The 25,196-nt window shown below is 45.8% G+C and overlaps 5 protein-coding genes across 10 annotated transcripts in view; all 5 read left to right on the top strand.

Annotated features, from left to right (window-relative positions):
* Positions 1–346: 346 nt before the first annotated feature.
* On the top strand, positions 347–3,094 carry LOC128762494 (gastrula zinc finger protein XlCGF8.2DB-like). Its single transcript, XM_053870801.1, has 2 exons — positions 347–508; positions 1,335–3,094. The coding sequence occupies exons 1-2, from the start codon at positions 427–429 to the stop codon at positions 2,318–2,320; spliced, it is 1,068 nt and encodes a 355-aa protein (XP_053726776.1). The 5' UTR covers positions 347–426; the 3' UTR covers positions 2,321–3,094.
* Positions 3,095–3,510: 416 nt separating this feature from the next.
* On the top strand, positions 3,511–8,715 carry LOC128762478 (oocyte zinc finger protein XlCOF20-like). 3 transcript variants are annotated; one of them, XM_053870784.1, is made up of 3 exons: positions 3,511–3,739; positions 4,373–4,866; positions 6,915–7,050. In XM_053870784.1, the coding sequence occupies exons 1-3, from the start codon at positions 3,565–3,567 to the stop codon at positions 6,933–6,935; spliced, it is 690 nt and encodes a 229-aa protein (XP_053726759.1). In that variant the 5' UTR covers positions 3,511–3,564; the 3' UTR covers positions 6,936–7,050. The 3 variants fall into 3 exon arrangements, with proteins under 3 accessions (XP_053726759.1, XP_053726758.1, XP_053726757.1); XM_053870783.1 differs by having other exon boundaries at positions 4,373–5,331; positions 6,915–7,024; XM_053870782.1 differs by lacking the exons at positions 3,511–3,739; positions 4,373–4,866 and adding an exon at positions 5,996–6,094 and having other exon boundaries at positions 6,915–8,715.
* A 1,168-nt stretch (positions 8,716–9,883) lies between these two features.
* On the top strand, positions 9,884–14,555 carry LOC128762440 (gastrula zinc finger protein XlCGF57.1-like). Its single transcript, XM_053870720.1, has 2 exons — positions 9,884–10,180; positions 11,473–14,555. Exons 1-2 carry the CDS (start codon positions 10,102–10,104, stop codon positions 12,981–12,983), a joined length of 1,590 nt encoding a protein of 529 aa, XP_053726695.1. The 5' UTR covers positions 9,884–10,101; the 3' UTR covers positions 12,984–14,555.
* Positions 14,556–14,802: 247 nt separating this feature from the next.
* LOC128762481 (gastrula zinc finger protein XlCGF8.2DB-like) lies at positions 14,803–18,282 on the top strand. Its single transcript, XM_053870787.1, has 2 exons — positions 14,803–14,965; positions 16,750–18,282. Exons 1-2 carry the CDS (start codon positions 14,899–14,901, stop codon positions 17,829–17,831), a joined length of 1,149 nt encoding a protein of 382 aa, XP_053726762.1. The 5' UTR covers positions 14,803–14,898; the 3' UTR covers positions 17,832–18,282.
* A 1,878-nt stretch (positions 18,283–20,160) lies between these two features.
* The window catches only part of taok3a (TAO kinase 3a), a 52,875-nt gene continuing 47,839 nt past the window's right edge, over positions 20,161–25,196 (top strand). For 2 of the 4 annotated variants that reach the window (XM_053870677.1, XM_053870675.1), the window contains exon 1: positions 20,162–20,451. The gene's annotated coding sequence lies outside the window, so the exon portion shown is untranslated. Of the gene's footprint in view, positions 20,452–20,535; positions 20,894–25,196 lie in introns of those variants that run through there. The other 2 variants (XM_053870680.1, XM_053870676.1) reach the window with 2 other exon arrangements.

The raw sequence follows: 25,196 nt of genomic DNA, 5'->3' as shown, positions 1-25,196 counted from the left end.
GAGCCCCGGTCAATGAACGGATTGTTTCGCCACTCTGTCATATCCCAATATACACAACTGTTTATTTACTGTAATGTAGCTCCATTAAACAAGTGAGTTCCTGTTGACTTAAAACAAATCTACAGCGGAACATCGTAGCGACTGCAGTTTTAAGTCGCAGAAGTCAATAGATCAATCGGATTGGGTGGATCCGACGGATTACGTTAAGAGAATACAAATTGGTGAAGTGGAGAGTAACTCGGTTAATCACCTTAAACCGTTCATTTTAACTCGACTGTTCAGAAGCGGAACTATTTCACTCGCATGGAGGAAACCTAACAGTGCGACCCCAGCGGAAGTAAATAGACAGGCGCTTCCATGAACGTGAGATTCGCTTCTTAACCATCAACGACGGGTTCGGTCGCGGACTTGGACAGTTCGGCGGCGATGGACGGACATCAAGAGGCGGTCGACCGGCGCCAAGACATGGTTGTAATCCGGAAAACATTGGTTCCGTCAGACAAGAGAGGTGAGCTCGAACAAATACGCAGCAACTGCCTTCAGCTCGGAGGAGAATCTGGCAGTCGGTTCGGCTTGTTCCGAACATCTGAAGAGACGTTCAGACAGTTTCACCAATCACCATCTTCCTCTGAACAGAAAGCATTAGAGAAGTCATTAATTTCAGGTGACAGCCGAGGACCGTGAGGCTTTAAGTAGGATGGTAGCTTTGTCTTAATTATTATTATTCTAATTATTACCTATGTTATTGCGGTTCACACACCGAACTGAAGAAAGAGAAGTTTGAAAACACGTTGGAGCACATATTATCCAATACTAAACCAACGTGTGTGTCTGCAGCACATTCAGGTGACATTATAAATACTTAATTGCGCGTCTATATATCGTCCCTGGATGGTAACTGAGTGTTCACTCTAAACAATGCTTACTGATTATGAACACCAAATAAATACTCTCTTTATCCATGGTTAATATGCTTCCTCTTGTGATGTGAAGACAGTCTCAGTGAGTGTGCAGCTGTGTGTGTCAGTCACACGAGGAGGTTTGGTTCAGCTACTGGCACCTACTGATGGCTGCGAGCAGAGAAATCATCAGAGTCAATGACAGAGCTAAGAATTTAGGAGACTGATGAGAAGCATCTGGATCCAGGGTAGACCTTAAAGGAATGCCACTGAGAAGAAATGGATTTGATGGAAGGTCAGCTGGGCCGAGGTTTCTGACTCCAGGTTTCAGTGACTCTTTGACGGTTTCATGAAAAGATTTTGGAGGACAGTGTCAACACACACAAACAAGTGCCTCACACCAACATCTTGGATGCTCATGTTGTGTCTCTGCAGATGCCCTGCTGGTGGAAGAGGAGCAACAGCAGTGGGACTGCAGTCTGGACCAAGACGAAGCAGAATCCCCTCAGATTAAAGAAGAAGAGGAGGAAGCACATGTCAGTCAGTTCCCCTTTGATATTGTTGTGGTGAAGATTGAAGATGATGAAGCTCCGACCAGCAGCTTCACTCGACACACGAAAGCAGAAGCTGACGATGGGGGAGGATCAGAATCAGGCAGCTGTTTGGATCCAGATTCATCGCTACACTCTGAGCAGAAGCTGCCCTCCTCTGACACAGATGACAGCGACGACTGGAGGGAAGCCAGTAACACTCAGCCTGCTTCAAAATCTGTGGGAAATCCAGGGGACAGTCAGAGGGGAGGCGATTATATAACGCTGATCTGCTCCCAATGTGGGAGGAGATGTTCCTCAAAGAGAGGCCTGACTCAGCACAAGAACAACTGCAGTGGAGGCTCATTTCCCTGCTCCATTTGCGGGAAATGCTTCACCCAGAGGAGATATCTGCAGATTCACATGAAAATACACACAGGAGAGAAACCTTTTAGCTGCCTTCAATGCGGTAAATGTTTTAAGAATAAGAATACTCTTAAGACTCACGTTAAGATCCACACGGGAGAAAAACCATTGAGCTGCTCCGAGTGTGGAAAGTGTTTTAGCCGCAAGGACTACCTGATGAACCACATGAAGACCCACACGGGTGAAAAACCCTTCAGCTGCTCTCACTGTGGCCTGTGCTTTAGTCGCAGAGAACATATGAAGAATCATGTGCGGATTCACACTGGAGAAAGACCTTTCAGTTGCTCGATTTGTGGGAAGAGCTTCAGTCAACTCGGAATTCTAAAATATCACATAAGAAGTCACACAGGAGAGAAACCATACTCCTGCTTAGAGTGTGGTAAAAGTTTCACAACATCAAGTTATCTGAATAAACACGAGAGAAGTCACAAATTGGCAAGTATCTCCACTGCTCAGGAACATTGAATACCTGTCCCCTTCACACAGTTTCATCTGGAGAAAGTGATGGCTATTGCTCATCCGAATCGTTAATACGATGCGTGAGCAACATTAAGTAAGTAAACCAGTGCCAAATCTATTTTTAGCGTCACAGGTAATGAGGGTGGACGTCACTGCCTCATATCAAATATTGATTCTGGCCTCAAGACTTTGTTTTTTCTGGATCAACTTGAATAAATGTCACAAAAATCAAAGTTCTGTTTTTGTGAGGCTGCAGGTCAGGTGCCAGGAGTCTCTCAGTCTCACATTTGGTTTGCTTACAATTTCTGTTTCCTCACCTCTGTACAAACTTACCAGGGGTCTCTCATACCAAGTATTGTTTATCCAGTCGATTTTTCGATTTAGATTTTATATTTATTTTTCACTGGAGCGAACTTCTTAAGTCTTGTTTGTCATCTATATGGCTAGATACGTCTCCCTGAGACATGAAGACCTCTGAGATGATGATGATGTCACACAGCTAGGAGTCAGCTCAAGAATCAGTTCAGGTGTAAAGAGCCTGCATGTTCAGGCAGAAACACTCGACTGAGCGAAACGTCCATCAGTTCAATTCATGCAAACATTCATGCTGTTGTCACTAGAGTTGCACAATTTTATTTATTTTTTTAATGATGCGTAACATTTCAGTTTGGCACATGATGACGACATGTTGATTAATGGGAATTGTGCATTTATTATACAATATTAATATTATTCATTGTTTGTGCTACTAATAAAGAAGTTGTGGACCCTCTTATCTTATCTTATCAGGTTCAGCTCTGGAGATGATGGTACTTCCCAACCTCCTCCGTCATGTGAATAACTTCTTTATTAGTAGCACAAACAATGAATAATATGAATTTTGTATAATAAATGCACATTTCCCATTATGATTATCAAATGCAATACCTTGTTTGCCCAGAAGTTGTTTAAAGCGGTGCGGCAAAAAAATAGGAGTTTTAAGTCTCTTCAAATAAAATACATTTTGTTGTTCTGCTATGACGCATTTGTTTAATATCTAAATAATAGTGTTTCCGGATTCAGTGTACCTAAATAGAGAACTTAAAACCACCACGCACGTGACGTCCCCTCACCACTGCTTCCGGCCGATAGCGGAACCGTGTTCACTTCACTGTTTCTGTCGGGTATTAAAAATTGTGACACCACTGGTGCTAAACTTCCCCGCTCCCCGGACAAAGACTCCTGTCGACGTCGGTGTTAAATAAAGCAGGATGTCGTCCGTTCAGACCCTGCAACAGTTCGTCAGCGATCGTCTGGCCGCTGCGGCCCAAGAAATCTTCGGAGTCTTCCAGCAAACTGTGTCCGAGTTGGAGGGCGAGTTGGACCGCCACCGCATGCTGGTCCGAGTCCTTCTGAAACAGCCCTCGGTGCGACTGCACAGGATCGGTTCGTTCTCTGTTTTATTTATTTTTTAGTTACTCAATCTGTTTTTCACAAACAGACGGTTTTACCAAAAACTTGGCTTGTTTGGATCTAAGATAAGACTTCCCCATTTATTTTTATGACTTCCGGTCACAGTACTGCTTTGGTTAAAGACGGGCACCGGCCTTAAATCCTGACTTATAACACGCATATAAATAAATCTACTTCCATGTGTCTGTAGTGGCAGCTCATTCAACACTGCTCATCACTTATCAGTCATGTTTGACATCACATATCACCAAACCATCATTTACACCACTCATTGTAAAGAGACTGTAAAAGAAAAGTTTTGTTGTTGATGTGTTGCTGTTCCTTATTTTTCTGAACAGAAGTTGTACTTTGTCTAATGAATTTTTGATGTCAATAAACGTGGTTTCCTCTCGTCCAGGCAATCGGCCGGGGGGTGCCACGGTTAGAGAATGGGTTTGGGCCACTGGGTCGTGGGTTTGTGTCTGACAGGATCCCGTGACCCACTGGCAATTATTTAGCCGTTGAAGCTGTTTTTATAAAGACCCGTGATACGCTGAGCGATGTGCTGACTCGGCACCTTTCTAGTTTCATTGATCATGTGAGACGATGAATCTGGTGTCCCTGCAGACGTCCAGCACCTGAGGACCAGTCAGGACTGTGAGGAACCCCGTGCTCCCCGTGACACAGATGAGAACACGGACCACGTGGTGCAGCTGAAGAGTGAAGACGTGGAGGTGCTTCTGACCAGCGGGTGGACTCAACATATCAAGACAGAAGAGGATGGAGACGAGTGGGGTGGATCAGAACCAGCCCGCAGCCCAGTCCTACTTCCCCACCTGAAGTCACATTCTTCAGGGTCAGAGACTGATGACAGCAAGGACTGGGGGAAAGGCACTGACACCCGTGTGTTCAGGAGTCCTGGCGGCTCTGTGACACAGAGAGCACTGGTGAGGCGTGGAGTGTGGAGAGAAAAGAAGAGGAGAACAGCTGAGGATGGAGAGCACTGCTGCGGGCCAGAGCCAGCGCAGTGCTCAGATCCCCTCCAGAGGTCTTTTTCTTCTGAGACTGATGACAGTGACGACTGGAGGGAAACCAACAACACGAATCCAGATGTCTTTCAGGTGAAGGTTTATCACCACTCCACATATCAGAGGCTGTTTCCCTCGACGACAAAGTCCGACGGACCAGAAGCTGCTGGCCACGGCTTCCACCTGCGGCCACTTTCCTCTGAGTTTGACGACAGCGACGATAGCAGTGTCCCCCACAACACTTCACCTGTGAAGAGACTTAGGTCCAGAAAGGTCCATCTTAGCTCGCTGGTCTGCGCTCGATGTGGGAGGTCGTGTAACTCGCAGTCTAAGCTGATCCAACACAGGAAACTCTGTGCTACGGAGCTCCTGACTGACCGCTGCTCCAAGGACACCGGACGGAGGGACGTGTTCTTCTGTGAGCAGTGTGGCCGCAGTTTTAGATCTTACAGTGGCCTGCAGGAGCACATGAGGAGGAAGCGCCTGCGGCGCGTGCTCCTCGACCACCAATACTGCCGCCCCCTGGCGGTGTAGATGTAGATGTTTGGAAGTCACATGGTAAATGTTTTCTCTGAGCTTGACCCTTTTAAAAGCTATCCATATCTTTTCACGTGATGTCGTTTTAGTTCGTTCTGAGTTCACTTCACTGGTACGTGTCAAGGCACTTCCTAGTCCTAGTCTGCTGAAGCGCCTGACTTCCTCTGAGAAACTCACGATGCCCTTTTTTAAGGACCTGTTTGCTGGTGTTGGAAAGGAACCGAGTATAAATCAAAGACTTAAAATGCTCTCCAGTTTGGTCTTGACTCCAGCGGTCACACAAGAATGTGGTGACCACTCATGTGTACGGCACGAGGCTCCAAGTGGGCGTGGGTTTTTGTAGATGAAACCTAATCTTAACGACACTTAGTTTCTTTCTAAATGCTCAACACCGTGCGACTCGCGTCAGACTCCGAACTCAGCTTCTGCCGCTAAACAGTGACACCCGCTGGGCAGATAGCGAGCATCACTTCTCTTCCACTTTTTATTTAGTGTTGGATAATCCAATTATGTTCATGACCAAAACCAGTTTTTATTATAGAGAAAATAAAAACAGATATTTACGTTACACAGTATTTCCAAAACAACGACCAGTACATGCTAGAAAATATATATATATAGATACGGAAGCGGAACTCTCTTTCTCTTTCGCTGAAGCGCTCGGGAACTGCGAGTGCAACACCAGCGGAAGTACGCGCTGAGGCGATGGCGAAGCAAAAGACGGAAGAGCCGCGCAAAGTTCTAGATGTGTCTCGGGAAGCTAAACTGGATCCGAACAAGACAGGTTCGTACAGGCGTGTCTGTGTTCCGATCACACCACGGGTGGTTCTGGTGGGCCGCAACACAGCCGCGTTTGTTTAGTAAATGGCCGAGGTGCTGACGTCAGTTGCTACGGAGCCTGAAAGACGTTTTGACGGTTTTCAAACCAACGTCTTTACTCGCCTTTACATCTGGGTTTCATGGGTTTTCACATTTGTAGCCGTTGTGATGTCGAAATCCTGCGCTCGATTGTCCTTTAAATTCACCTCAGTCATCAATGTTTTCATCGCTTCGCATCGAATCGTTTGCGCTGTAGGTAAAGGTCAGATCCATGAAGGAGCCCAGTTGTGAGTCAACTGCAACTCAAAATTAATGTTTCTCCAGAGTCGCACCGCTGGTGTCAGAAAAAAGAGAAGACCATGCCTCTGCAGCATCTCTACTTTCATTTTGACAACAGCTGTTTCACTCTGCCATCTGGAAACGGACAGTTCAGATAAAAAATGTAGCCACGTTCTGATCACTGATGACGAGTGTTCATGTATGAAGACGGCACTGACATGAGGTGGAGATCAATGCCAAAGCCATCCAGGATACAAAATGTCAAAACAAAAAGATACAGACGCAGCTTCTGCTAAAACTCAAACTTTTCCTCTGCAACTTGGTCACACTGCCACCAAGCAGCGTCACATTTCTCTTACTGCATGACACATTCTTACTGTAAGACAGAGTTCAATATCAAAAGAGTAAGTTTGTGAATCAAACTTTTCATGGGATGTTCTTTTTGAGGACGAAATTCAAAAGACACTTGACTTCCCACTGACTCAAGCGTGTTTGTGTCCCTGCAGACGTCCAGCAGCTGCTGGTAAGTAAGCACGAAGCAGGACCTTCTCAGATCAAAGAGGAAGAAGAGGAGATAGACGTCACCAAGCTGCCCTACAATATTGTTGTTGTGAAGAGTGAAGAAGATGACGCTCAGAGAGGCGTGGAGCTTCTGGCCAGCAGCTCCATCCACATCAAAACTGAAGCTGGTGGGGATGACTCTGGAGGACCAGAATCTGCCGACAGCCAAGGTCAAATTCTCTTCCCTAACCACCGGAGGTCACTGTCTTCTGATTCTGACACTGATGACAGCGAGGACTGGGGGGAAACCAGCAACACATTGCCTGCTTTAGACTCCGTGGAGAAACTCGTTCCTGTCAGTGAAAAGAATGATGACAAGTCACTGACCTGCTCCAACTGTGGGAGGGAGTGTTCATCCAAGGTTGCCCTGAACCAGCATAAGAAAACATGCCGAGTTGTGACTTGTCCAGTTTGTGGGAAAATGTTGACCCAGAAAGGACACCTTGCGACCCATATGAGGGTCCACACGGGTGAAAAACCTTTCAGCTGCCCTGAGTGTGGAAAATCCTTCAGTAAGAAGGGAGTGCTGAAAGATCACATGATCATTCACACTGGAGTAAAGCCCTTCAAATGCAATGAATGTGGTAAATGTTTCAGTCAGAGAGGCAACCTGAAGACTCACATGAGAATCCACACCGGAGAGAAACCTTACAGCTGCTGTGAGTGCGGTAAACGGTTTAATCAGAGAGAAAATCTCAAGACTCACATGAAGATCCACACAGGAGAGAAACCCTTTGGCTGCACCTTTTGTGGCAAACGCTTCAATCAGAAGGAAACTCTGAAGATCCACATGAGGATCCACACAGGAGAAAAACCCTTTGGCTGCACGCTGTGCTGCAAGTCTTTTTATGACAAAGGACATCTGAATAACCACATGAAAACACACACCAGCAAAACACCGTTCTGTTGCCCAGAATGTGGAAAATACTTTAAACTGGAAGAAGATCTGGCGTATCATATCAAATTTCATAAAAAAGCTAAACTTTCTGCCAAGAGTGAGGACACGTTGTCTGAAACCAGGTCTGACTTTTGATCGAGTTGTTTTCAAACTAACTAGAAGTCTGACAGAACCTCATTGTTATTTTTCTTGCCACAGACAGTTCTCCACTGTCACCTACCTTCTCCTCCTCCTGTCACACCTTCATCATGACCCTCAATGTCTCCTTCATCTCCAACTCGGTCTCTCCTCTCCATGTGCCTAATCCATCTGTCCTCCTTAACTTTGCCTCCAAACTTTTCACAATAACAACCTCAGTGTCTTCATCTTTGACTCTCTTGACTCTGACACTTGTCTTGTTAAAACAGTCACGGTCACCATGACAATCCCAAACAATTCCTTGTCAAATTCCTGGTCCTCTTCAAACAGATTCTGAAAGTAAAATAAATGGCACATTTTGGCTTTACTCTCTCCCACTACCAGATCCAGTGACAGATTGAAGTTACTCCCCTCTTTTACCATTTTACATGCCAAGGAGGACAACCAAAGAAAACTGACCCTTTGTTATGACTCCATGCTGGTCGTTGTTTTTCTTTATCTTTGAATAAAATTTGAATGTGACGTTCAAACCGTGGCCAGTACTGCTCCGCGATGCTTTGTGAGGCTGAACATCCGAGAATCTCGCTCAGGCGACGCTGCTAAGGGTGTCTGTTCTCTTCACCTGTGATGCTGAGCCAGGGTCCTGCAGAGAGGCTGTCCTGCATGGGCCCTGATCTTTACTTAAATTAGATTTAATAACAGAAATTCCTTTTGAACAGAGAAGCAATGGTGCGTGTCAAGCTTTAACTCTGTGGGAACGGCATTCCCACCATCAGAAGCAACACTAAACACAATCCAATGCTTGCAGACCTACTGTGTAAATATTGGGGTGACTGAAGTTTAACTTCTGCAAGGGTGCAGACAGGTCAAACCGCAACACATACATGAGATTTGTTTTATTTCAATTTCCAAATCAGACCCCTCTGCTTTGTGATCGACACTGCCTGTCATCTGTACCAGCATTTGCTGTCATGATGCTGGTTTCTTGAAATGAATGGTTAACAATGTTTTTGTTTAACATGTCAACTTTCAAGTGATTACAGAAGCAGACAGTAAATACAACTAGAGGAATGAAAGGCTCAGACAAATCGAATATTTAATTGATAAAGAAAATTGCATTTTCCCACTTATTTTATTTATTTCAATGTTTATTCACTCGTACTTTTGCTTGAGTTTGGTCAGAAGTCCTCTGATGCCATGTGGGCACAGGTAAGACTGAAGAGATTCTGCAGGACTTCCAGGGGACTTCCAGCCTCCATCGCCATCCAGGAACAAGAGATTGAACTTCCCCCTCACGCCCACTTCAACATGGACCTGCTGTCAGAGACGCATCACACTAGTTAGGTTGAATCTCTTTCATCTCCATCTGCTGTATTGTTCTTTGACCACTGAATTCCCTTGGATGAGGTTTAGCAAAGTGTAATTGTTCTTTGGAGTCATTTTAAAACATGACAAATAAAACAAGAATAAACACAACATCGCTCCCCATCTAAACGTCAAAATTTTAAGTTAACATTCAACAAACGACTGAATGCCTGGAGGATGTGAAGAAACTTTTTTAAGGACCTGTTTGCTGGTGTTGAAGTCAAGACCAGAGTGTCCAGAGACCAAGAGCAGACTGAGTCCAGAAGCACCAGTCTGTCGCTCGATAAAATGTCTCACATTTGTTTTAGTTTGGTCTCGACTCCCCACTCATGTGTACGGCACGAGGCTCCAAGTGGGCGTGACTCGGAGTCCATGTTTTGAGGATGAGACGAAAAGCGGAATCTTAACGACACTTCTCTCTAAACGCTCAACATCGTGCGACTCACGTCAGACTCCGAACTCAGCTTCTGCCGCTAAACAGTGACACCCGCTGGACAGATAGCGTCACTTCTTTTCCTCTTCATATTGAGTGTTCGATTATCCAATTACAGTTATGACCGCAACCAGTTTTTATTATAGAGAAAACAAAACCAGATATTTACGTTGTATAATCTTTCCAAAAACAACGACAAGAACATGCTAAAACAATAAATATACGGAAGCGGAACTCTCTTTCGCTGAAGCGCTCGGGAACTACGAGTGCAACACCAGCGGAAGTACCCGCTGAGGCGATGGCGAAGCAAGAGACGGAAGAGCATCGCCGAGTTCTCGATGTGTCTAGGAAAGCTGGACTGGATCCGAACAAGACAGGTTCGTACAGGCGTGTCTGTGTTCTGGTCACACCACAGGTGGTTCTGATGGGCCGTAACTCAGTCGTGTTTAGTAAATGTCTAAGGTGCTGACGTCAGCAGCTACTGAGCCTGAAAGACGCTTTGACGGTTTCAAAGGAACCAACGTCTTGGCTTTTGGACTCGTCTTTACAAGCTGGGTTTCATTAGTTTTCATATTTGTAGCCGTTGTGATGTCGAAATCGTGCTCTCGACCGTCCTTTAAATTCACCTGAGTCATCAATGTTTTCACCGCTTCGCATCGAATCGTTTGGAAAGTGGAAAATGAAGCATATTTGATCAAAACGTCCTCTCAAGTTTCATTTTGTCAGAAAATGGGTGGAAACAAAGTATTTCATTGTACGTCTCTTGGCATGTTTCCAAACTAGAGCATGAAACAGGCTGTATGATTATAATATTTAATGTATGGAGAGATGTTTATGATTGTTTTGATGGTTCAATATCTTCATTGCTGGTTACTGAGACACTGACTCAGTTCGTATCTGGTCAAGCTGTGTGTCTCTACAGAGAAATTTAGACTTGCCGTGCTTTGATCAGCCCTCTGGTGAACTCAGAGTGTTAAGTTTGGTCTGCAGTTTAATGCTACAGCGTTAGCATTAAAGATATTTCAGTCAACAGTCATGATCTATAGCCGGTCTGAAGAGAAAGACTCAGCTCTCCTCTCACCTAACCAACCCTAACCCTTACCAGAACAAGAAGTCAGCTCATGTGAGATCCATGATGGACACAAAGGACCCCAGTTGTGAGTCAACTCAAAATTAATATTTCTCCAGACTCACACCACTGATGTCACAGAGAGAAGACCATGCCTTTGCATGTCTCTCTACAGCATCCCTTCTTTTATTTAGACACCAGCAGTTTGACTTTGTCGTCTGGAAACGGACAGTTCAGATAAAAAATGTAGCCACGTTCTGATCGCTGATGACGAGTGTTCATGTGTGAAGGGGAGCTGGAGCTCAATGCCAAAGCCATCCAGGATGCAAAATGTCAAAACAAACATCTGCAGTTGTGCAGTTTCCTGGAGGAGCGACTTTGACGCAACAGCTTCTGCTAGAACTCAAACTTTTCCTCTGCAACTTGGTCACACTGCCACCGAGCAGCATCTAACTCGTGAAATAGAGTCACATTTCTCTTACAGCATGACACATTGTTACTGTAAGACACAGTTAAACATCAAAGGAGTAAGTGTGTGAATCACACTTTTCACTTGACACTTGACTTCCCACTGACTCAAGCGTGTTTGTGTCCCTGCAGACGTCCAGCAGCTGCTGGTAAGTAAGCACGAAGCAGGACCTTCTCAGATCAAAGAGGAAGAAGAGGAGATAGATGTCACCAAGCTGCCCTACAATATTGTTGTAGTGAAGAGTGAAGAAGATGACGCTCAGAGAGGGGTGGAGCTTCTGGCCAGCAGCTCCATCCACATCAAAACTGAAGCTGGTGGGGATGACTCTGGAGGACCAGAATCTGCCGACAACCAAAGTCAAATTCTCTTCCCTAACCACCGGAGGTCACTGTCTTCTGATTCTGACACTGATGACAGCGAGGACTGGGGGGAAACCAGCAACACATTGCCTGCTTTAGACTCCGTGGAGAAACTCGTTCCTGTCAGTGAAAAGAATGATGACAAGTCACTGACCTGCTCCAACTGTGGGAGGGAGTGTTCATCCAAGGTTGCCCTGAACCAGCATAAGAAAACATGCCGAGTTGTGACTTGTCCAGTTTGTGGAAAAATGTTGACCCAGAAAGGACACCTTGCGACCCATATGAGGGTCCACACGGGTGAAAAACCTTTCAGCTGCCCTGAGTGTGGAAAATGCTTCAGTCAGAAGGGAGTGCTGAAGCATCACATGATCATTCACACCGGAGAAAAGCCCTTCAAATGCAATGAATGTGGTAAATGTTTCAATCAGAGAGACAACCTGAAGACTCACATGAGAATCCATGCTGGAGAAAAACTTTTTAGCTGCTCCTTTTGTGGCAAAGGTTTTAATCAGCGAGAATATCTCAAGACGCACGAGAGGATCCACACAGGAGAGAAGCCGTTCATCTGCTCCCAGTGTGGGAAGTGTTTTAACCAGAGAGAAAATCTGAATACTCACATGAAAATCCACTCTGGCGACAAACCCTTCACCTGCGCAGAATGTGGGAAGAGCTTCATTTCCAAAGGAAACCTGAAGACGCACATGGTGATGCACACAGGAGAGAAGCCCTTCAGCTGTTCTCATTGCGATAAGTCTTTTAAGTGGAAAGGGAATCTGAAGAGTCACATGAGAGTGCACACAGGGGAAAAACCTTTTAGCTGCTCTCAGTGTGGCAAATTTTTCACGTCCAGTGCAACTCTCAAGACTCATATGAGAATCCACACCGGAGAGAAACCTTACAGCTGCTGTGAGTGCGGTAAGCGGTTTAATCAGAGAGAAAACCTCAAGACTCACATGAAGATCCACACAGGAGAGAAACCCTTTGGCTGCTCCTTTTGTGGTAAATGCTTCAATCAGAAGGACACTCTGAAGATCCACATGAGGATCCACACAGGAGAGAAACCCTTCGGCTGCACGCTGTGCTGCAGGTCTTTTTATGACAGAGGACGTCTGAATAACCACATAAAAACACACACCAGCGAAAAACCATTCTGTTGCCCAGAATGTGGAAAATGTTTTAAACTGGAAGAAGAGCTGGAGTATCACGTTGGATTTCATAAAAAAGCAAAACTTGTTTCTGTCAAGAATGAGGACCCGTTGTCTGAAACCAGGTCTGACTTTTGATCACAAAAGCCACAAGTATGTCAGTTGTTTTCAAACTAACTAGAAGTCTGACAGAACCTCATTGTTATTTTTCTTGCCTCGGCCAGTTCTCCACTGTCACCTAACTTCTCCTCCTCTTATTACACTTTCATCATACATCATGAACCTCACTGTCTCCTTCATCTCCAACTTGGTCTCTCCTCTCCGCGTGCCTAATCCATCTGTCCTCCTCAGCTTTGCCTCTTTTTTCAATAACAACCTCAGTATCTTCATCTCTGGCTCTCTTGACTCTGACTCCTGTCTTGTTAAAACAGTCATGGTCACCATGACCTGTTCAAACAGATTTCGAAGGCAAAATAAAAGGCACATTTTGGCTTGTTTTCTCCCACTACCAGATCCAGTGACAGATTGAAGTTACTCCCCTCATTTGCCCATTTACATGCCGAGGAGGACAACAAAACAAAACTGAGCTTTTGTTGTGACTCCATGCTGGTCGTTGTTTTTTTTTGAATAAAATCTTTGTGAATGTGACGTTCAAACTGTGGCCAGTGCTGTCCTGCTGGAAGTTTCCTGTTGTGATGCTTCTCTAAGGCTCCGTGATCGTTCCTGAGGTTGAACATCAGACAAGCAGCTAAGGGTGTCTGTTCTCTTCACTTGTGATGCTCAGCAAGGGTCCTGTAGGGAGGCTGTCCTACTTGGGCCCTGATCTTTACTTAAATTAGATTTAACTGTGATTTAACTTTAACTGTGCGTGTCAAGCTTTAACTCTGTGGGAACGGCATTCCCACCATCAGAAGCAACACTAAACACAATCCAGTACTTGCAGACCTACTGTGTAAATATTGGGATGACTCAAGTTTAACTTCTGCAAGGGTGCAGACAGGTCAAACCACAACACGTACATGAGATTTGTTTGATTTCAATTTCCAAATCAGACCCCTCTGCTTTGTGATTGACACTGCCTGTCATCTGTACCAGCATTTGCTGTCATGATGCTGGTTTCTTGAAATCAATGATTAATGTTTTTGTTCAACATGTCAACATTCAAGTGACTACAGAAGCAGACAGTAAACACAAATAGAGGAATGACAGGCTCAGACAAATCGAATATTTAATTGATAAAGCGAGTCATCTTTTTAAATTTATTTTACTTTCATCCCATTCTCATTTCAATATTTATTCACTCGTACTTTTGCTTGAGTGTTCCCTGGCATCAAGGCAGTGAGTCAGCAGGAGTTCGCTTGGATGGGGGCTTCCAGTGTGAGCTGGTGGTGAGTAACACCGGGTTGGCCCCCCCAGTTGTCTAGTTGTATTTTCTGTCAGCTTCTGTCCTACGTTCTTTACTCTGGAGCTTGGTCAGAAGTCCTCTGATGCCATGTGGGCACAGGTAAGACTGAAGAGATTCTGCAGGACTTCCAGGGGACTTCCAGCCTCCATCACCATCCAGGAACAAGAGATTGAACTTCCCCCTCACGCCCACTTCAACATGGACCTGCTGTCAGAGACGCATCACACTAGTTAGGTTGAATCTCTTTCATCTCCATCTGCTGTACTGTTCTTTGACTACTGAATTCCCTTGGATGAGGTTTAGCAAAGTGTAATTGTTCTTTTGTTCTTTAACATGACAAATAAAATATAAACAAAACGTTGCTTCCCGTCGAAATTGCAAGTTAAAAATCAATTAGAAACGAATAATGAATTTTATGAATTTTACCGCTGAAGAAGTCCTATATATCTAATCTAAACATATGTTTCCAGAAAGTAACGTTTGTTCAACTGAAAAAGGCGGAACTACCTTTCCTCCTCAGAGGAAGTCGGAAGGTTAAACTGTGACGCCACCGGAAGTAAACAGCCTGAGGAGCGTCCGTGAACAGTAGCTTTGGTTCTAAAGCAACCAAGCCGCGTTCCGAAACGCGTTTATGGTGTCTCTTTCGTGATGGAGAAACGAAAGGAGACCGAAGACTCGGGGAAGGTTCTGGGTGTGGTCCAGTCAGACAACAGAGGTTCGTTCAAATTTACCGTCTACTGAATCTACTGAATGCTAATGATGCTACACTCTGTCCTGCTCCCTCATGTGTGGCATCACGGGTGATTCTCGGGTCAGGTTTGTGTGGAGTCCCAGAGTGATGGCCCATATGCAGATGTATGGAAAAGCATATGTGGAGATGGTGGCAGACGGGGACTAAAAACGGGCCAGAAAAGGCGTTGTACCACTCGCTCTCTTTAGGAACGTGGAAACAAAAAGTATTTTTTTTTGTTGTTGTTTTTTTTGCAAAATAGTAGCTCAGTGGAAATCAATTTAACAGTGTCAGTGGGATCACAGACCCCTGGTGCCTGGTAAGGGCGTGAAATGTATAGATATCTGTAAATGTACTAAAAATGTCTCTCCATATCTTTAGTATTCTTGCTGTTGTGATGAAATCTGGAGACAACTAACGAATTTAAAACTAAAAAGTTATGAATCATGTTAACACTCTCAGTTGTCCGTCATAGGTATATTAAAAATGGTGGCAGAGCGGAAATCTGAAATGATTTCCAAAATAAAATACTGCAGTAGTAGCAGTACCTTGGGAATACAAGTGTTTGAGGCGGCGAGCAAGTGAGTAGGAGCAGATGTTCCTGACTCTTAAAGGCTTTGGAGAAGAGCGCAGACACCTGTGCTGGAAACTGTCTGTGCTTCTGCTGTGGTCAGCTGTGGTTTCAGGTTTCTAGATTTTTACTCAAATTTTCAGGGGGGTCTTCAGAGAAGAAGTCAGTCCTTTGATTATAAAGCTTCTATACTTGAGTGCTCTTCCTGCAGTCTCTTCGGAGCTTGGTTCAGCATGTTGAATGACACGAGGGGCGCTTGGTTTGTCCACCACACGACCGTTCTGATGCACTTTTCCACTTCCAAACTCACTGGTTTTGAACATCTCTAACAAGCATCTGTCACTGTTATTATTACTGAGAACGCTGCCTAAGTGTCTGCTCCTGGCAGGTTCTGAGCTGAAAACCATGCCGCTGTTGTACAGAGGATCGCGTCGACTCTGAACGACAGATAATACAAGCGTCCCCCACCGAGTGTTGAGCTCTCACTGACCTTGGTCACATTTTTAAAAAGGAGGTGCTCAGTTATGTCCAATTTTCTCTAAACACACACAGGGCTGCACAGCAGGGCAAGAGATGTTGATTATCATGGTTCCATGATCATAGGAAGCCTCAATTATTCTATTCACTTCTGGTTGCCAAGTCAGTCCTGGGCAGCATGCTGTGTCTTTCTGTGTGGAGTTTTGATGTTCTCGCCGTGCTCTGCTGGGAGTCAACAGTGTGTGTGCACATGATCGTCCTGTGTCCTGGTGTCCAGTTCAGAGTCTCCCCCACTTCCTGCTCCATGTAGCTGAGATTAGCTCAACCTACCTGCCAGTCTATTGAGGAATACAAGAGGCAGGAAATGGACGATCCCGTCTGCTCAGTTTTGAATCAGTCAATCTTCTCTCTTGACTTCACTGAACTAGTGTGAAGTTCTTCCAAACATTACTGCTTGCATTGAAGTGAATTGCAGTGATGCAAGTTGTAATAAAAAAAACGAATCCGGAAGTTGAAACTTTGGTTTATCTGGCAGCTGACTGAAGTAAGGTTCCAGTCACATGTGAGGTTGACCTGCCGTCCTGACACTTTCTGTCGTGCAGCCTGTTGGCCCCATTAGCTTCTGTTTGTATGAGAAGAGATTCATTACAACATGTTTGCAGCAGTGTGTGGAACAGCTCACCAGAAACATGAATGCTCACTGACCTTTGTGTCTCTACAGGAACCGAGGTGAGTAAAGAAGAAACTCTTGACCAGCAGAAGTGGATGTCTGGTCTGGACCTGGGGGAACCAGAACCTCTGCATATTAAAGAGGAAGAGGAGGAGGAAGATATCTCAAACTTTCCCTTAAACATTGTTGTAGTGAAGAATGAAGACGACGAGTTTGAAGCTCCAGCCAGCAGCTCAACACTGCACATAAAAGTAGAAGCTGATGGTGACTACTGTGAAGGACCAGGACTTTTCAGTGAGTCAGATCGACTTGCTGAGCAGAGGTTGCTCTCCTCTGGATCTGATACGGATGACAGCGAAGACTGGAGGGCAGTTGTGAACATTGAGCCAGGTTCAAACTCTGTGGACGATCCAGACGACAGGCTGAAGTTCGATGAGACATCCCTGAGCTGCTCTAGATGTGGGAGAAGCTGGTCCACCAAGAAAGGGCTGAATCTGCACAAAAATACCTGCAACGGCGAGCCACTGAACTGCGCAGTTTGTGGGAAAGGTTTTACCCTGAGATCCTCTCTGAAGAGGCACATGAGGATTCACACGGGAGAGAAACCCTTCTACTGCGCTATCTGTGATAAAAGCTTTAATCAGAGAGGGTATCTGAAGACTCACCTGAGGACTCACACTGGAGAAAAACCCTTCAGTTGCTCTCAGTGCGGCAAATGTTTTAACCAGAGAGGGGATCTGACAGTTCACATGAAAATACACACAGGAGAAAAACCTTTCAGCTGCTCAGAGTGCGGTAAACATTTTAGTCGGAGAGACTATCTCAAGACACACATGAAAACACACACAGGAGAAAAACCTTTCAGCTGCTCCCAGTGTGGTAAATGTTTCAATCGGCGTGAAACTCTGAAGACTCATGTCAGAATTCACACCTGGGAAAAACCTTTCAGCTGCTCCAAATGTGGGAAGTGTTTTAGTCAGCTTGGTGGCTTAAAGTATCACAAAAGAACACACACAGGTGAGAAACCTTACTCCTGCCTGGTGTGCAGCAAAAGCTTTACTACGTCGTGTTATCTAAAGCGACATGAGAAAAGTCACACATCTGGGAGTATGTCTAGTGCGCAGGAGCAGTAAGTACTCTTACAGGATGTCAGTGTCATGTTTTTTGGGGAGGGGCAGTGTGGCACAGGTTCAGCTTCTTTTTTTTCAGATGCCAACAATAACAATAACGTTCTTCAGGATGGAGGCATGAAAAAGCTTTGGGTGACTTGATGTTGCCCAGATGCTGATGTCTGATGCTGCAACAGGTTTTATTCCAATGATAAAATGATTTTCCTCATCTGATCACATGAACAAGATGTCTTTCTGTACTGGGTCTTCTCATCCTGTCAAGTCCTGTTGCTCTCTTAATTGATTTATTTGTATTTGCTTCAATAAAAGCAACGAAACAAAATGATCAAAACATTTTGCTTCAATGTTGAAGGAAAGGAGAAGGGATTTATTTGTGAGCTCATCAAACAAATAGACCAAAACAAAGTACTGACGCAATTTCAAGGGTAATCACCAAAAATCCCATCATGCTGAACGGAGGTGTGGTCCAGGCCCAGAGCTTCACGCTGAAGAACATAGACAAAACAAGTGAGAATAGCTCCGTTGTCCACTGAAGGGTGCTCCTGATCGATTCGGGAAGAAAGAGAAAATCACTGCATGAATCTCTCAAGGCAGGTTCGAACAGCACAGGAGTCCTGTAGCTCTGCTGAGGAAAAAGTAATGATTAAACTGGGAATTACAACCAATGGACATGAGTTACATATGGGAAAGTGAAACAGGAAGTTGAAATAGGCATAATGAGCTGACGCAAGGTGGGTGAGCAGTGACCTTTGAGGGTCCCCATTTGTAAGATCAAAAGGAGTCCTCTGAGCTGTAGCAAGCATTTCCTGTGGTTTAGATCTGGCTAAGAGACCCGGGAGAATCAACGCCACAGACAGACAGAGATGTACAGAGACAGTGGTCTGACGGGACTATCTAAAGAAAGTCAGGTGAGAGTGGTGCAGACAGCACAAGAGGACAGGGAGACAGCGGTGTGGTGAGCAGTAGGAGTGAGGGAGGGTTTCGAGGTAAGATGTCTTGTTCAGGGAGGACCGTCTGCCGATGACAGGTCACTATGAACCAGAGTGAAAGTACACAATAGATAGAGTGACGGTAGAAGCCCTTGGGATCAGTCATTCAGAGTGAAGGGCGGAGGTGAGGAGGAGAGTACAGATCAGGACGGTAGAGGCCACTGCAGTAAAGTTAGAGACTCAGGAGTCACAGTCAGGAGTGTTAGAGATGACATAGAAAGTGTGTCATTGGGAACAGACCAGAGATGAGGCTATCAGAGGGACATGAGGAGAGGTTTGGAGTCATAGTTAGGGAGGAGAGATGGTTTGTGGAGAGGAGAGACAGAGCTAAACAAGGAGGGAGACAACAGCGAGAGTCGTGATGGAGGTAGATGGAAGGAAGATGTTGAAGATGAAGACCATTGAGGTTCGTGATGGAGGAGACATGAAGAGGATGACCAGAGCTCAAATCAAAGTCACGTGGTATTTCATGAAACCATGGCATCAGCACTTTTGCTCCGGTGTTAAGTGCAGTTGAAACGTCGAAATTCCAGAGAATAAACACGTGATCCATCCGATATATCTACTGATATAAAACCGAAATCGTGTTTGTCTGAAGTCAGACGTGATCAGACGAGGGTCGACCTTCTCCGGTTGCTCCTCTATCGACACAGAATCACTCTCTCTCTCTGTACAGTACCCAGAACCGCCGCTAGGTTGCCGGAAGTACCACTCTGTTTACATCCGTGATGTCACACGTATTGGTTCCGAGCAATGGTTCCGCTGATTATTTGTCTTTCGTTGCGTTGAGAAATTCGACGATAGATTAATTCCAAACCTCACGATTCACAAAAACAAACAACATTATTGTTCCGTAAAATAAATGCAATATTCACCCGCATTATTTAGAATAATTGACGTATAAAAGTTGCTCAAACGTAGTCGTCTCCACCTAGTGTTTCAAATGATGGCATGATGAATCGAGAATAATAACAACTTACATCGAAAGAAAGTGAAGAAAATATTTTGGCTAAAATAGAGAAAAATAAATGGAAATTCAAATTTGTCATGATGAAATGATGGACATTTAAAACTATCGACACATTTTGGTTCGTTCCCGCGGTTCAAACACGCACAGAGGTTAATTGGTGGCCAGTGATGGATGGTCCGTCGAGCTGTCCAGGGTGTCCGTCTGCTCTCACCTGAGAAAGGTAGGATTCGCCGCTTGTTGTTGCAGTTCCAAATGCCTCCTGCAGAGGTCAGCATCGCACGTTTAATTTTCAGCGGGGAGCTCTTCGATACGAACCGAGATGAGTCACTTGCTACATCTTTAATAATCTACAAAGGAACTCAAAAGTGCGCTTGCTCTTTCAACTTCCACATTCCTTTCATTGAACGTTTAAATGGACGCGTGTGCGCGTCGCACTTGTGTAGAGAGCGGCAGTTCGGCTGGATCATGACATCACAGTCCGGGTTCATCCTTCAGTCAAGTTGAACACCGTCCTGTCAAACCGTCGCGGGCTGAGCTCGCGCGGCTGCTCCGTCACTCAGGAAGTCCGCGCCAACTGACAGCACTTGAGACGAGTCCCCGCCACCTGGGCCGGAGCGGAACTAGCTGGAGTCCAGTGTCAGCGAGTCCATCTTTAATGAACGAGGTAAGCGGCTCGGTTCCTCTTCGCTCGACCTGTCACTTCCTCACAGCTTCGCGGCTACAGCGAAATGTCACGGAAGATGTGGCGATAAAAAGTACACGCGAGCGAGTGTTGTGGATCACACGGCGTCTTCCGGGTTCGAACGGACCAGCACGGTTGGCTTTGGGTCCCGAACAGCCCGGGTCAGCTGCGCACCTTCGGCTGCCGCAGCTACGGCTGCTAACCGCGGCACCTGCGGTCCCTGCTTTGATGTTTGGGGACGTGGGTAACGGAGTAACCGCGTGGACCTCGTGCCTCGGGGGGAGCGTGGTGTGGACGTGACAGCGTGGATGTGAAACTTGTAGGATTTCTACGATGTGGGTCCGTTTTAAGAAGCAGCACCGTGGTGCGTTCACTTCCCTCGGAGTCCACGCGTGACGCACTGGTTTGGAAGGACTTGCTCCAGGTAACTAACCCGTCGGTAGTGTGATGTCATCGTGTGAGATGAAAGAGTGAGGCGGTGTGACGTGACACCTCATAACAGGAGCGTGAGTGAGACTGATGGTGGTCTTGCCTTCCATCAGCCTCACGGAGAGCTCTGTTTTGGTTTTACTCACTACTAGTCGGTCACAGCAGTCAGACTACCTTCACTTGTCTTCATCAGCCTCTCTGCCACGTGTGTCAAACTCGAGGCCCGAGGGCCAAATCCGGCCCCATGAGAGGTGTTGAGTGTCGGTGGAGAACCACGAAGATGCTTGAGGCTCAGGTCAGTGTCCAACTGTCAAAGGGGGACTGACATCCAGGGCTGCAACTGACAACGGTTTTGCTCGTCGATGAGTCAGCATTTGACACGGGCGGGTTGATGAACACGGCAACATGTCTAATTGTATTGCTGTAAATAGAAAAATAAATATCTAGCAACACTGATATAATGTTGATTTGAAACCCTTTGAGTTTTCATTGGTGAAAATGTGGCGTGGAAGGTATGTTAGCATCTCTTTGATGTGTGGTTTGTGCAATGGTCCCACACCGTACTTGTTTTGGGTCACGATGGTCCCACAGCCTCAGTTGTTACTGTTGTGCTAAGACGTCGAGAGTAGTCGACTCATGAACCGTAACGGCCCTGTCACAGCTTCATGGTGGGCCTCCATCTCCAACCTTCCTAGTCCAACTCTGTCTCTCCTTTAACCATCCGTCCTCTCTAACATTGTCTCTAACTTCTCCTCCTTCTCCAGTATCTTCATCTCTGACTCTGACTCATGAGTCAGTGACCATCACAGTCCTGTAGAGCAGTTGCTCTGATGTCACAGTTGTCTCCAAGTGTTGTGCACTTCTGCGTCTCTTGAGTTCCACATTGCTGAAGCTCTCCGACCCTGCTGGTGACAGCTGGCTCATCCAGTTCACCATGCAACATGGTGGAGTGGCTACCTGTCCACTGTAGCTGGGGTAGCGCTGATGACATTGGCTGCAGTTGTGACCTACTTCTTCAGCTGAAACCAAGAGCCCCAGGAATAACCTGAGCACACTCAGGTGAGTTGAAGGTTTGCGTCAGGGTTGTTAAAACTGCAGTGACTCAGACTCGTAACAGAGCTGCGGCATTACAGTGAGCAGGCGTCAGTCCGGACGAGCGCATCGATGTCAGGATGGCTGTCCACTAGAGCTGGGTGATATGGTTTTTGATTGAGGTTGCTCCTTCTCCTGAGCCTTCACATCACACCGGGTAGCTTGGTGGCTAATGTTACAAACAGACTCTGTGACACTCAGCTAAGTTGAGAAAACAACTGAGCTAAAGTGACCTAAGATCTAATTTGCCTTTCAGCAACTTCTGTCGTCCAAGCTTGCGCACATCATAGGAGGGTCTCGTGAGCTCATGGACCTCAGGGTACTTGCAGAGGTGGAGAGGAACAAAGTACACCTGCGACTGTACTGAACTGTTGTTGCACCTTCTTTATAAAGTACTCAAGTACATTCTGTTAGTGGGAGTGGAAACAAATCTGAGAATAGAGAATCTGAGTTTTGAAGCTAGTACTTTGTAAAGTCACAGCGTTGCAGTGAATACTGTAAAAGCTTAGGAACTAATGACACTCTGACTAGAAATGATATTTATTTTGACTCAACTGTATGGTACCTTTTTCTAACTCGGGTACAGTTGAGTTCTTGAGTGACTCGCGTTCAAAGACTCGCTTGACTGTGTTGTTTAGGATGGAAGCCTCTCCTGGTTCAGGTTTTCCACAGACCCAGTGTGTATGTCAGCTAAATCTGCTTCACCGTATAAAACTTGGTATTGCTGATCTAAAGGTGCTGTCAGGAGGCGTTGCTCTGTACCCGTGCCGATGGTCGCCTCTCCTTTACGGGTTGGAGTTCGAACACAACAGAGTTGTTATGACTCAGGACGAGACAGCATTCAACCTTTCAGTCCCACAGTGGAAGAGTTGAACATTTCGGCAGTAAAGTGGCTTAGAAGAGTAATCTTCTGAAATATTGAAACCCATGATGCAGCTATTAATAGCCCCCCCAACCCTCCACTTTTTTTTTTTTTTTTTTATCTGCCCGGCTCTACCTGGACGTCACACACTTCACTGCCAATGTCGTATTGTTCTGCCTATAATTAGATGTTATGTATTTTGGGAAGCGATGACCTCACCAGTGAAGTGGTCGAATGAAGTGATCATTTTGACATCAGTGTGTCCAGGGGTGGCCTGCTTTCCTCTGCAGGTCCAGTAGCACGGCACCTTCTGCACTAAATCCTGATCCGCTTCTGCCCATGGCTTGAAGCTTACTCCTCCTCACGCTCACTTTTGCACGTTTTCTCCTGGAGAACACAGTGGTGGATGAACTTATCTCTTATCTAACCATCGCCTGAACAGCTTCCTCTGATGTGAACCTTTGAGCCCAGAATCGTAAAATGAATATCACCTTACATCATGTGGCAGGAGCTCCACCTGTTTGGAACTGTGGACTGCTCAGACGGAACTGATCATTCTGGAGGGCCATTAACCAGCGTGACACGTGTCTGATGACATCAGAGAGAGGGAATTTTTGTAGGACTGTGGTCAGAGCTGCTGTTTAAAAACCTGTGGTCCGAGTGCCAAATTCAGTCCACCAAGTCATTTCATACGGCCCGGGAGAGTTGAAACGATTGAGTGGAAATTCAACCTACTTAGAAGCAGACTGCATCATCATCTGTGCGTGTAGGCCTCGTGACCCCCAAAGGTCACTGAGCCCCTTCTGAAATGGTGGTGGAAGAGTATTCAGTGGTAGAGAGGAAAATGCTGTGACATTACATTCTGCCTGGTCAAACTGACACCCTAGTTCCTGAGTTTGGCGTGTGGAGAAGTTTGGAGACAAAGTTAGCGAGGCCTGATCAGGCTTTTTGCTCCCTGGTTTCTGTGGAAATGTTACAACCTACATTCAGGCTGGACACCTGGAAGACGCCGTTTCTCCACTTGGCTTGAGGTCTAAACAAAACGATTTGCAGACTCAAACTGGACTCACTTCTCGTTGCGTTTTCACATTTCATTGGTCAAAGTTCTGTGATGCAATGTGGGACTTGAAGATGAAGAGACACTGGGGGACAGCCTTCAAAAGAATCCTCCATAAAACCATCAGCCAGATGAAGAGGGGAGAGACAGAGTTGGAGATGAAGGAGAGCAGAGTGAGAACCAGGAAGGTTCATGAGGACGGTGTGACCAGAGCAGGGTGAAGGCAGGTCGAGGAAAGGAAAAAGTGAAAACTGGCCGCTCCAATGATTCCTCAGACCAGTTCACAATGTGAACCATCAGACATCCCTCAGTGTGGAGCTTCTGAGAGCAGGCTTGAAATGACCATCATCTGATGGTGCGAGTCCAAGTCCTCCTGGAGTTCCGCCTCAGCATGCCACTTGTGCAGATCCTCCACCTGACTCACATATTTAGCATCTTCAGCGTGCAGCTAACATGAGAGGGAACAGAAAGTGACACACTTCCTGATTATATCTAGGCCAGCTCCGTTTGTGCCGTTCTGCTCAGCCTGCTGGATGTTTGACTTCTCTGAGCTGTTATGCTGATAGTGTGTGTGTGTTTCACTGGATGTACACACCTCACAACACACGTTTGCCTCAGGTCTTGGAGTCCAGAGCCCTGGAATGGTTTGGGTGCTTGGTTAAAAAATTTAGTTTGTCATGCAGATGTGTGAGTGGAAGTGACAACCTCCAAAGACCGACCGGGAGGGGGGGAGCACCAGACTGTAGCACCAGATGGCCGCTCAGGTGTGGCTCCTGTGATGCTCCTTGTGTTACATGATGAAAAGTTTGGACATTTTAACCCTGTGTGTGTGATCATACTTTAGAAACTGGACTTCACATCTCCACCTATAAGCTATAAGTGACAGTAAAAATGCTGGCTTTTAGTCATGAGAAGTAAATCTGTCTGCAAACCAAATCTTCATTTCACCGTCCATCTCTTTATATGTCCAGATGGACCGCGCGACTAGAGTTCCTTGGGTCAGACATATGAATGACTTCAGTCATCATGATGTTTCTTTCAGGATTGTTCTGCAAATAACAGAGCCAAATCATCACATTCATCTCCACCTCCATGATGTGTTATGTGTGAGATGTTTCATATTCCGTCCGTTTCTATCCTGTCACCTGGCTGTCAAAACACTGCCGTGTTCACGTCATGAGTGAGACATGTGACTACAAGGCGCTTTGTCATTGGCTGAGGTTAAAGCCATGAGCATTGTGGGAACTGAGACGGTTAATCACAAAGGAAAGATTTGTCATACCAGGA

This window comes from Synchiropus splendidus, chromosome 7 (assembly GCF_027744825.2).
Source record: "Synchiropus splendidus isolate RoL2022-P1 chromosome 7, RoL_Sspl_1.0, whole genome shotgun sequence".
Taxonomy (NCBI): domain Eukaryota; kingdom Metazoa; phylum Chordata; class Actinopteri; order Syngnathiformes; family Callionymidae; genus Synchiropus; species Synchiropus splendidus.
Note: the sequence above shows the minus strand (reverse complement) of the source record. Positions and strands in the feature narration are given on the sequence as shown.